General features: G+C 37.5%; 1 protein-coding gene and 1 pseudogene across 1 annotated transcript in view; one reads left to right on the top strand and one right to left on the bottom strand.

Moving 5' to 3' along the window:
- Positions 1–12982, top strand: part of RUNDC3B (RUN domain containing 3B) — a 154192-nt gene that overhangs the window by 98146 nt on the left and 43064 nt on the right. Inside the window, 2 exon segments of the mRNA XM_006170485.3 lie at positions 2126–2294; positions 7231–7388. Of these exon segments, the coding sequence (XP_006170547.1) occupies positions 2126–2294; positions 7231–7388 (327 nt within the window).
- Positions 8328–11527, bottom strand: LOC102484640 (transcription initiation factor TFIID subunit 7-like; annotated as a pseudogene).

Raw genomic sequence — 12982 nt, 5'->3', positions numbered from 1 at the left:
TGCATGTGTAAGTTTGAAGCTGCCAGGTCCAGGACTCGAACTGTAGTCAACATGTAGGGGTCCAGCACCGTAACTACAATACCACCTGCTGTCTCAAAATTTATAGATACTTTTCAGGTCTGCTTGAAAAATTGATTTCTTGAATAGGATGATTATCTTTCTTTCATATATTTCTATCAGGCCAAAATTAGGTACTCTGTGTGTGTTGTGTGTGTGTGTGTGTGTGTGTGTGTATGCAAAAAAAAATCTATCTATCTATCTATATAAAATATATGGACACAGGAAAACATTCAAGATACAGTTACTGAGTGCCTACAGTAGGAAAGAAATTTTTAAAATAGGAACTTAGTACTTTTTACATTATCTCTCTCTTTCAATTTAATAGGATCAATTTCACAGGATTTTGAGGATTAAAAAGAACAGCAACCTTGTTCCCAGGATAATCACCCTTTAGAAAGAGAAGTCGCTAATAGTATGGCTAGGAAATGATGATGTTTTAAATGGTGAGGCAGAAAGAATACACTATCATGACAGCAAGATTTCTAACTTTAGTAAAATGGATCCCTTGGAAAAAGGAACAATCCTAGTACATTAAATCCAGAAAAGAAATACAAGATGATATTTTGAGCGAGCATAAAATTACACTGTGTTGGGATATGTTGGAGTATAAGACATTTTGTGAGGGTGACTAACAGTATAATGTAATAAGAACAATAATACAATATTTACTGAATGTTTAGTATCGGACATTATTCTAAGTGCTTTACTTTTATTAATTCGTTTAATTCTCAAAAGCCAGAGAGGTAGGCACTGCTGTCTCTATTTTACAGATGTGAAACCTGAAACACAGGTGAAATAACCTGTTCATGGTCACAAAAATAGTTGTGGCAGAGTGGGAAGAAGTCTGGAGTTCAATCGTGGTTTGGACAGCAAGATTGACTTACTGACTTGTTTACATCAAAAGTCCAAAATAAATTAAAGATGAATCACTTGGTTTCAGATGTGTTTCATATGTATATCATATATTTGAATTTTGTTTTGTGACAGTTTTTTTCCTCTTAATGTGAGATTTTAGTCTATTCATATGTATTGACTTAAAATATGTATTTGGTCTTATTCTTTTCTGTCCGTTTATGTTATGCTCTCTGGTTTCATCACTACATGATCTGTTTTTGGTTGTTGTTATTGTAGCAATTTTTGTCTTTATACTCTTATTGTCAATGAGGTTGTAATTTTGACCTGGAGACTATTAATTACCATAATTATAATTGCTAACGTCATGAATAATTTTAGCTATAGATTGTGATAAATTTTGGGGGGCAGGGAGGAAAGCTTTTTGCTATAGGGCGCATGCACTCACCAGAAAGACAGAGAGAGACAGAGAGACAGAAAGCAAGAAATCACCCCCCAGGGGGGATGGCCATGCCACAATCCCTTCTCCTCCATTCTCCTCTTGAGCATGCATGCACACATGCCCGGTGTGAGTTTAAGCCACCGGGTACAGGGCTCAAAGCAGTCAACTACATGGGAGTCTAGCGACATAGCCATTATGACAACTGCTGGTCCCATGTGATAGATATTTTTACTCTGCTCTACTTCTGCCCTTCCTTCCCCCTCCTGAAAGAAAATGCTTAGGAGTGACTGGTTCCATTGAACCTGTTGTTAGCTTCTCTTTGCTAAAACTAAGCTGACAGTGAACACTGCGTTGTTATACCCCACTGACATTACCCAGTGGTGGTTTTTCTATCTTAAAGTGGAGACTGGATGGTCAGTAATCTGCCTAGGGCAGTGAAAAGAATCCAGATAGAAAGCTCTTTTCAGCACTTTTGGAGTTTCTAATTCTCTGGGTATCTTTTCTCTCTCCTCAGGGCATTATCACAGGTTCTGTATTAATTCCTTAGATTTATAAAACTCACTTGAACTTCTGTGGCATCTTTAGGTTAGAGGGGGCCAGCAGACCTGCTAGCTTGCTATTTGTTTCAGAAAACTAGACTTTATAATATCATTATTATAATTCTGTATTATCATTAAGTATTTTGGAGTTTATTCACCAGCATCTTGCAAATACTGAAGTGTTTAAGAATCAAATATTAACTTTACTTTTTAAAAATTTTCATCTTGCCAGTTCTGATAGTATCAGCAGCGATGAGGAGGAGCTAAGGACCTGGGGAAGCAGTGGTAGTGAAAGCAGCACTCCAGAGAATGTTAGACCTCCTTTCGTCATGGATGAGAACACTTGGTTCAACAAGTGTAAGAGAGTTAAACAAAAGTACCAACTTACTCTGGAACAGAAGGTATTTATCAATGGTCATTTGAGGAGTCCAGGACATATTCGTCTTCATAAAAAAGTTAACTTGTGTACTGAATCAGAGGATTATATACCCACAGCTCCCTGAATCTAACACAGATGCTGTTATGTCCACTGTTAATGTTTAAAATCTCAAAGTGAAGAGTAGAATAGTGGTTAGAGGCTAGGGAGGCTGGGGAGAGGAGGGGATTAAGTTATGGTTAGTTAGGAAGAATAAATCTGGCATTTTCCTGCATAATAGAGCAACTATATGAGGCAGTCTTCAAAACAGTTCACTGAAAATAATGTATTATGAAAAAGCTGCATAGATTTCAAAGTTTTTTGGCAATAAAAAGAACCTGTACTTTAATCCTACTTTTTTGAATTTTTTTAAATCTCTTCTTGGGTAGATTTTGAATGTTCTTAGCACAAATAACAAAAGTTTGAGGTGATGAATACATAGATTACCCTGATTTGATCATTACACACTGTACATATGTATAGAAAATCAAATTATAACCCATAAATATGTACAATTATTTTGTGCTAGTTAAATTTTTTAAAAATTCCTTAATTTTAATGTACTTACTACATTTGGACTGCTACTGCCAGATCTTTTAACTGAATGAAATGATTTACTCATTGCTACTTCTGTTCTTGAATGGTATTCCTCTTCTTATTTACTTAAGAGATTTTTGCTATAGGGTGCGTGTGCTCTCCAGAGAAACAGAGACAGAAAGTAAAAAAATCACCCCTGGTGGGGAGGAGGATGGCCACGTCCCAATCTCTTCTCCATTCTTCTCTCAGGATTTTGGGCACACATGCACACATGCCTGGTGTGACTTTCAAGCTACCAGGTCCAGGATTTGAACCATGGTTAAGCCACACGGGAGTCCTGCACCCCAGTCACCAAGCCACCTGCTGGTTCTTGTCTGCTTCTTATTAATAATGAAAAGTCAACCAAAATTTTAGGAGAATCTTTGGTTTGTTAACTTTTTTCTAATTTTGTATTTTAATATAAAAGCAAACCATTCATCTGTAAAATGTTTTATATATTTGAAACTTTTAGCCTATGACTAATTTTATATAAAATTATGAAAATGCAGTGATTTCCAGGCACATATATGTCTGTGGAGTTCTGTTTATTTTTAATTCAGTATCTTAGCAGCTCTTGTGTGTTAAGCACTGTACAAGCCAAAGTGGGATGTACAACAGAAAGTAATCTCCAATACCTCAAGGAGTTTGTGAGCTTTACTTTTTTTTTAATCATATCTTCTTTTTTTGTGTTTGTTTTGATTGCCAGAGAATGTGTGTGCTTGTCAAAGAAAGAGAACAAAGCCTCCAGTGGGAATGGTCATACCACAATCCTTATCATCCATTTCTCTATCCCTTTAGGATTTTTGGAAATACATTCATTTGTGCCTAGTGAGTTTTTCAAGCTGCCAGAACCAAGATTTTAACCATGGGTTAGTCATAGGGTTCTGGCTCCCTATACACAGCACTTAACTGCTGCACTATGGAGCCAGCCCTATGACCTTTAGTTTTTTACTGTATTATCTCTTTTTCCCTTCTCTCCCTTCAAACTTATAATTTTTCATAGATTACATGTATATACCTACATATATGTATTTCTGCATATATATGGAAATCCTCAGTCGAATTAAACAGAAGTATTGGAAAAATTTAAAAAATACACTGAGGTGCCAGCAGGTGGCATGGTGGTTAAGGTACTGGATTCCCACATGCCCAACCATGGTTTGAATCCCAGACCTAGTGGCTTGAGAATCATGCTGGGCATGTTCACATGCATGGCCAAAATCCGAAGAGGAAAATGGAAAAGGAATTACAGTATGACTGTGCCCCTTGGGAGATTATTTACTCTTTCTTTCTGTCTTTCTCTGGTGAGCACACATGCTTTTTGGCAAAACAAAAACAACAACCCCCACCCTCCCAAAAAAAACTGAGGAAAATGATTATAAAATGAATTTACATATTAATATTTTTTCTATATATAAATAGCAACTGCTTAGAAAATATAAAGAAACATATCACAATTATAATAGCTCCAAATAGTTGTATAATCTATACAATGAAAACTTTCATATTCTATTAAAGGAGACTTCTGATACTAGCAGGAAGTCAGACTAAGATAATCTGAATGTCTTTCCATTGCAAAAAACCTGAAAATGCTAATTAGGATATATTTTCAAAAAAGTTTTATGTAGAGCTATTCTCTCAAAGAAAAGGAATTCACAGGGACCATATAAGTGCCTGAAAATAAGAGGAAAATGTGCATGCATTAATACAACTGCAGGCCTCAGAAGTGTAGATGCTGGTACAATCCTTTAACCCAGGTACTTGTGTTTTAATACCAACAGGTGAATAACAGACATAGGTCTACTATCAAGGTAAAAACTGAGGGGCTGGCAGGTGGTATGGTGGCTAAGGTCCTGGACTCCCACATGGCCAACCACAGTTAGAGTCCCTTACCTCATGGCTTGCTTTCTCCCTTTCCCTTTCTCTCACTCTGTCTCTCTCTGGTCAAATTAAATAATAAGAAGAAATAAAGTTAAATAAATAAATTATTCTAAAAAATTATTTTATAAAGATAGAAAATGAACCTAGAATGCAGCACACACCCTCCAATAATTAGAGAGTAATTTTACTCTTATGTTGATGCCTAGAAGACTTAGATGAAGAGTTTTATAAATATTACCAAACCAATATCCCTACAACCATTTAAAAAATTAAACAGTTTCAAATCTATCTTCCCCATGCCAAGAAAAAAAAAGATCAGATTTGTATGGTTTTGAAGGAAATTTCTACCAAATATTTAAATGTCAGTGATTTCTACTTTATACTGACTGTACTTATGACAGAAAAAGAATAAATATTTTTCAATGAATTTAATGAATCCAGGATAACTTTGATACTAATATAAGCAATATACATATAATTTCAGATGGGAATGTGAGTAGTATAAAAATATAAAAACAATAGAAAGAATAACTTGGCATTATGTAGTAAATGTGAACTTGAGCATGGCCCATGCCCCAGCAAGTTTACACTTAAATGTATCTCCTAAAAACTCTTGGATATGTATTCCGGGAGATATGTAACTGAGTGTGTGAACACCAATATTGTTTATATTGAGAAAAACTTAAAATAATCCAAATGACCTTTCACAAAAGAGTGAAGAAACTATAATGTTTATCCACTGACTATCATAAAGTATTAAAAGTAAATAAGGAATAGCTATACTCATGACAGTAGATACAAAAAGCAAGTTAACAAAGACTATAGAGAAATCCCAGAAAAACTAAACAATATATTGTTTAAGAAAACTAAAAAGAAAAGCAACAAAATAATGAACACACATCTAAGGATATTGTTATCTTTGTGGGAAATAAAAGGGTGTGTTCAGGGAAAGGCATTCTATTGGCTTTTAAAGTATTGGTTACTTATCTAGGTGATAGGTATATAAGTGTTCTTTAATTACTGTTTATAAATACTCGCATACAGTTTATTATTAAGCTGTGTATGTGAGAAATATCTTGTAAAAACTTACTTTTAATATTTGAAATTTTATTATGAAAAAAATATTTGAGGATTGTCAGGAAAACAAAATCTGAAAAAGGAGCTCATGAGGGGAGAATGAGTTCCTTTTACCATGTATCATAAAGCTAAAATAACTGAAACAATTTGTTAATGACATGTGAATAGAATAACATGTAATGGGATAGAAGAGTACTTGAACAACAAAAAAATTCTAATTAACATCTTCAGAGGAATTTGAAAGCACACTGCAACTAAAAAGAGTAGAATGCCATGAGAAGGGAATGGGTAAAAAGCATGAAAGAGCTAATGAAAATTAAAAACATGATCTCCTGAATTCTAAACATCAATATAAGGTTTTGGAGATAAATTCAATAATTCCCAGAAAGCAGAGAAGAACAAAGAAACAGTAAATGGGCAAAATGCTGAGACAGTGGGTACACCAGAAGGTCCATATTTGTTAGGTATTAGCTAATAACAGCAGGTGGTAACTACATATTGCATACAATGTGCCAGGCACTGTTCTAAACAGTGTACCTATATTGACTTATTTAAGCCTACCAATCAGGTAGTCATATTGTTTCCACTTTTTTTTTTTTTTTTTGGAGAGGTTTTTGCTATAGGGCGCGTACGCTCGCAAGACACACAGAGAGAGACAGAGAGACAGAAAGCGAGAAATCACCCCCCGGGGGAATGGCCACATCGCAATCTCTTCTCCTCCATTCTCCTCTCAGGAGCTTAGGCACGCACGCACACGCGCCCGGCGTGAGTTTTAAGCCACCGGGTTTGGGACGCGAACCGCGGTGGACTATGTGGGAGTCCAGCGACACAGCCTTTACACTAACTGCTGGTCCCTTGTTTCCACTTTTTTAGGTGATGCACTAATAGCACAGAGAAGTTAATTAACTTGCCCAAAGACACATAGCTAGTATGTGGTAAATCTGGCTATGACAGTAGGCAGTCCCTAAGTCCCAAAACATTTTACTGCCTCCTGCTAACATGTTAGCACTAAAATGTTAGTAACTATTTTTGAAAACCGATCACATGGAAGCAGCTTTCTAATTAGCCATTTTGTAATTAGGTCTATTTTGGACATAAGAGCATGCATCTATCACCAATGTAAAACTTAGAAATGACAAATATCTTATTTAAGTTTGCCTTAAATGTAAAACATTTTTTCTGACTTTGAAGAAGAGCTTTAAATCAACAGAGAATATATATTAAGTTTTTATATTAAATTAAAATTATTTTTTTTACTAATTCCATCTGTAATATTTTGAAATGCTTTCATTACAATAGATAGGAATATTTAAGCTTCTCAGCATTTATCTTTCAGGTAAATATTAGAATTCCTCAGTTGCTTTATCTTGGTGGTAATGTATTTCCAGGGTTATCTTGAAGAACTCTTACAACTTCGAGAGAATCAACTGTCTGAATCTGTCTCCCAGAATAAAATATTGCTTCAAAGGATTGAAGATTCAGATCTGGCCCATAAACTAGAGAAGGAACAATAAGAGTACATAATCATGGAGCTTCAAGATCAGCTGTAAGTAAGATCTTTTTAGAAACATTGCCAAAAGTTGTGTTGACATAAGGTTCAAATTCCAAGAAATGATTTCTTGCTAATAAATTATTTTCTACTCACTCTTTTAAAAGTTTACTTTTGTTTTGTTTATTATAAAATGTTCATTTCAGGAACATTAGAAAATACAAGAAAATTAAAATGGCATTTGGTTGTGTCACCCAGAGTTAACTGTTTTGAAGTTATAATGTTAACAGTTAACTGGAATGGGCCAGCAACTGATGTGGTGGTGACTGGATCCCACATGGCTAACTGTGTGGTTTGAGTCCTGGACCTTGCGGCTTCAAAAAATGCACTGGCACATATGCATGCATGCCTGCAATTCTGAAAAGAGAATCAAGAAGGGATTATGGTGTGGCCATTGGCCCTGGGATTGGTCGCTCTCTCTCTCTCTCCAGGGAGTGCACACGCCATATGAGAAATACCTAGCAAAGTGTTCTGAAAAACAAGTAAAATAATTCAACATAATGTTTAGCATTAAAGGGAACAAACACTACTGCAAGGACTTAATAGTCCAAGTGATGAAGCGAAGGTTTGCTAACCACTCTGAGGACTGAAATATTTAAGAATCGAAATATTAAAATAGTTAAGAGCTAGGAATGATTCTAGCTTTTCTTGCAAAGACTGAGCTGCCCCTTTTCTCAGTCTTCATTTTTTTTTGCTATAGGGCACGTGTGCTCGCCAGACAGACACAGAGAGACAGAGAGACAGAAAGCGAGAAATCACCCCCCCCCAGGGGGGATGGCCACGCCACAATCCCTTCTCCTCCATTCTCCTCTTGGGATCTTGGGCACGCACACACATGCACCCGGCATGAGTTTTAAGCCACCGGGTCCGGGACACGAACCTCAGTCGACTACGTGAGAATCCAGTGACATAGCCATTATGCTAACTGCTGGTCCCTCAGTTTTCCTTTTGTCTGATTTCATCTAGCATAGCCTGAAATCTATTAAGAGCCAGGTTTCCCACTTTCATGATGAGGTCCTCTGTCGTTTGGCCCTGTCCTGGGTCTCTTGGAGCTTGACTTTCGTGTTGTTGATACATTCCTGAATCCCATAACCAGCTGGTTGTTTCCTTCATTTTCTTGGTGCTATTCATCTGATTCATTTAGCTTCTCCTGTAGCTGTCTCTCTAGATCTACCTCAGTGTCAAGGGTGTTTATATCTTCTTCATCTTGGTGCTGTCTCTCGTCTTTAGCTTCACTGCTGCTGCTGAGGTCATTGACTATTCTCGAAGCTCCTTGTGTTCTAGGGAGTCATGGCCTTGCCTATGACTAGACATTTCAGGAAAGGGGATATCAAGGCTCTGATTTTCTATTTCTTTTGTTTCATCTTCAGTGTTTCCCAATGAGTACTGACAGCCTCCGCACCTGTACTCAGCAACCGTTTCACTTCTTTTTCCACATATGGAGACTCAGTATACTTTTTGGCTGTCTTCCAGAACCTTCTCTTTCTGGCATGTTTTAGAAGCAGAGTAATTCCATGGTTCCAGACTTTTTAAACTTTTTCTTTGTCCTTGTCCTTCTTCTTGCTTGCTTTGGGGTCAGCAGAAGCAACCAGCAACTCCACAGGAGAATAGACATCACCAGTGACTGGCTACAAGACAGATATCAACTGTCTCGTGAAAGGTTTTATCAGTGGTTTTCAGGCTTTCCAAAACACAGGGCAGAACTAACAATTTTGACAAAACGAATGAGTAGTTCAAGTGCTTTACAATGCCAAAGAGCTTGTACCAGAATGTACCTCAGCTTTCTTGATAAAAAAAGTCATGCTACTAGCTCTAGACTGAGACTGTGGAGTTGTGGAGCTGCTGAACTTGATGGTCAGAGCTAGGGGGTTCTGCTGCACTGAGCTGCTTGAAATGCTTTTTTTCAATTGGTTGTTGGTGAAAATTTTTAAACATTAATGTTTATATAATCTTAAAGAATGGTTTTCAAATTTTTATTTGAAATAATTTCAAACTTTCAGAAAAACCACAAAGATAGTACAGAAAATTCCCCCATATGACCTTTCTTAGATTCATCATTTTTCAACATTTTTCTACATTTGATTTATTCATCTCTCCAAATACACATACATTTTTTAAAAAATAATTATCTTGGGACCAGCAGTTGACGTAATGGCTATGTTGCTGAACTCCCACGTTGTAGGCCACGATTCAAGTCCTGGACCTGGTGACTTAAACTCACGCCAGGCACGTGTGCATGCATGCCCAAGATCCCGAGAGGAGAATGGAGGAAAGGGGATTACTGTGTGGCCATCCCACCTGAAGGGTGATTTCTTGCTTTCTGTCTCTGTTTCCCTCTGTCTTTCTGGAGAGCACACATGCCCTAGAGCAAAAACCTCTCCAAAAACTAAAATAAAATAATAAAATAAAATAATTATTTTATTTAACTTTTTAAAGTAATTATTTTAATTTGATCAGAGATGGACAGAGAAAGAAAGAAAGAAAGTGAGAAAGCAAGCTGTGAGGTCTAGGACTTGAACTGTGGTTGGCCATGCAGGAGTTCAACACCCTACATGTGTGGTTTTCAACCACTTGAGAAGCTACATACATCAAATGTTTCAGTGTGTCTTTCCTAAGAACAAAGGTATTTTACACAGCTATAGCAATTTAAGAAATTTAAATTGGTACAGTGCTTTCATTTTATATTAATTTGTAGAATTAATATTCCAAATTTGTCAATTGTCCAAATAATGTCCTTCATTGCAACTTTTGTTTTTGTGGTACCAGATCCAAATCAGGATCATGTTTTGAATTTGTCAGTCTCTTTAGTCACTTTAAATTTAAAATACTTTCTCAATCTTTGTTTCACATGAGATAGATATTTCTGAAGAATACAGTCTAATAATTTTATAGAACATCCCTTGATTTGTGTTTGACTACTTTTTTCTCATGTTGGGAATGAGCTTATCCATTTGGGGCTGGAATACAACATAAATGGCATATTCTCTTCAAGATATGACATCCAGAGGCATGTGAAGCCTGTAGGCCCTTCATTAGTGATACTAATTTTCATCATTTTGTTACGTGTTTTCTCTTCTGTATAATTACTTTTGTTCCTTTTGTAATGAACATGGTTTTAAATTTTTTTCCAAAACTGTATCCAGCTTTATTTAAGATACTTTTCATAAACATCATGGTATTTCAGGCAGGACCTGGGCAGACAGTAGTTAACAGTATACAACTTTCAAACTCCCTTCTTCAATGGACTACCTAAAAGCAGAAAGACACTATAAAATCCAATGAAGTCTTCATTTGATGCTCTGAACAGGGAAAGTTTAGAGTGAGGGTTGACATTTCACATTTAGCATGTTGTTTAACAACAGACTGCCTTCTGCCATGTGGGACTTGGCTTCTCTTAAGCAGTGTATCACTGTTGTACCATGGATTTGGCCCAAATATGGCATTTGTAAATAAAAATGTTTTACTAAGGAATAAGAAAATTTAATGTTTCCTACAAATGTGTAGCTTCATGAAAAGAAGTATTTCTACATATTGTTTCTTCTATTTTTTCTGGTATTGTAAAGATAGTTTGCTCTATCTACTACTCATTGAAGGGCAGGATAACACCTTCTGTAGTCCTTTGCTTCCATTAATCAAAAAGAAGACTATCAAGAGCCAAAAAATAAAGGTTTCTGGTTATTACTTTGCTTCTCTGCTGGCTCTGTATTAGGGCAGACATTGAGCTCCTTCTCTGATAGGACACTCCAAATGTGCTGAAACTGCCCCTCCCCAATTCACCCATAAAAGGCTATGTCCAATTCTCAGCTGGGGCCAGAGATGCAGAGTATTAATTCCTCTATCCTCTATGCCCACTGGTGTGATAAAACAGTTCTCCTGTCTCTCTGAGTGCCATTTCTATTCCTTGGCATCTGGTTTTCTGCAACATTTTGGTACATTGGACAGGAAGTGGAATCAGGCTGGCCCTTTGAGCCACTGATCCCAGGGTGTACCCCCTCTGAGATGGGCACTACAGTGTGGAGAGATAGGTGTACCCCATCTCATTTGATGGGATTCCTCAGCTGGGATACCCACCCCAAAGCCAAGTGTGCCTGGATCATCAGACTCTGGTTGGAGAGAAGGACCAACTCCTGGACCATGATGCATCAACCCTTGTCAACTCTGATAAATCTGGTAAGCCCCCGAGGATTGGTAGAGCCCTAGTCAGGCAGACCTACTCTGACTGAGTAGAAGAAGAGACCTGATCACTCTCCTTCAGTTGCAGGACCAGCAATTAGAGCTCATCTGGTAATTGGCTGGTGTGAAGAGGGAGTGTTTAACCTCTGAGTGAATGTGAGTGTTTGTAATGGGTTAATGTGTTTATAGCTCCATGGTTTCTCACTATGGAGCATGATTGGGTCTGTTAACTGTGTTTCTGTTAGGTCTGTAGAGGCTAAATGGAAGGATTGGTGCTGGGGGACCCAGTCCCTCTACGCATTCAATCGGGTGGACATTCTGTATCCAATTGCTTACTGCCAAGGAACTACACAAAGCCTACAAAGACATGGCCAAGACAGATGCTGATTGGTCTCTTCTGGGGGGCACCTACCCTTTTGTCTGTTTTCAACACTGTTCATGGGAGGGGGGACACAAAGGCCAATGGGAGGGTTTTCCCTGTAGAGGCAGATAGGCAGAGTAATGAATGTTAGGTCGTATATTTGGGCCTCAGAAGTTGGCTCATGAATTTCTACCAACTGTGACACATTTATAGATATGTTACAAAAATCTTTGCAAAGGCAGGTACAGAATGTAGATGTGGCTGAGACGTTGTTGAAACAACTGGTCTTTAAAAATGCTAATGTAGATTGTCAAGAAGTGTTGAAGGAAATTTACAGCCTGTGGTGACTTTGGAGCTTAGTCCCCATAACCACTTAACAACTCTTAATGACCATGTAGCCATAACAGCCTAATAACTCCATTTAGTGCTGAGAGACAATGAGTTAACCCTTTCTCATCCCTAGGACTTTCTGTTCATGTACTGTTGTTTTGGGGCTTCTGTTTCTGCCTTCTAAAGGTTTTTTCAAATGATTAAAATATTAAACTGTTATCGGGACCAGGAGTTAGTGTAATGCCTATGTCGCTGGATTCCCATGTAGTTGACCGCAGTTCGAGTCCCAGACCCAGTGGCTTAAACCTCACGCTGGGCGCATGTGCGTGCATGCCCCAGATGCCGAGAGGAGGATAGAAGAGAAGGGACTGCAGCATGGCCATCCTCCCTGGGGGGTGATTTCTCGCTTTCTGTCTCTCTGTCTCTCTCTGTCTGGCGAGTGCACGCACCCTGTAGCAAAAACCTCTCAAAAAAAATTAAACTGTTATCAATAAAAATGTTTTGTTCTATTTTGGGAAATTTTTTGAACAGTTTTTGTTTGTCTAGGAAATATACATCAATGTATAAAACAAACTCTCACAATTTATGTAAAAATGGGGGCAGCTGCCCCCCCATGTGCCATCAAATTATCTAACCATGTACAAATTAAATAATTTACATTTGACTTTTGACTCAAAATCACATCAATGGAGCATGACCTGGCAACATTTATCATCTACTCAAAATC

Source organism: Tupaia chinensis, unplaced genomic scaffold (assembly GCF_000334495.1).
Source record: "Tupaia chinensis unplaced genomic scaffold, TupChi_1.0 Scaffold148587_1, whole genome shotgun sequence".
NCBI classification, from domain to species: domain Eukaryota; kingdom Metazoa; phylum Chordata; class Mammalia; order Scandentia; family Tupaiidae; genus Tupaia; species Tupaia belangeri.
This window is presented reverse-complemented; position numbering and strand designations above follow the sequence as displayed.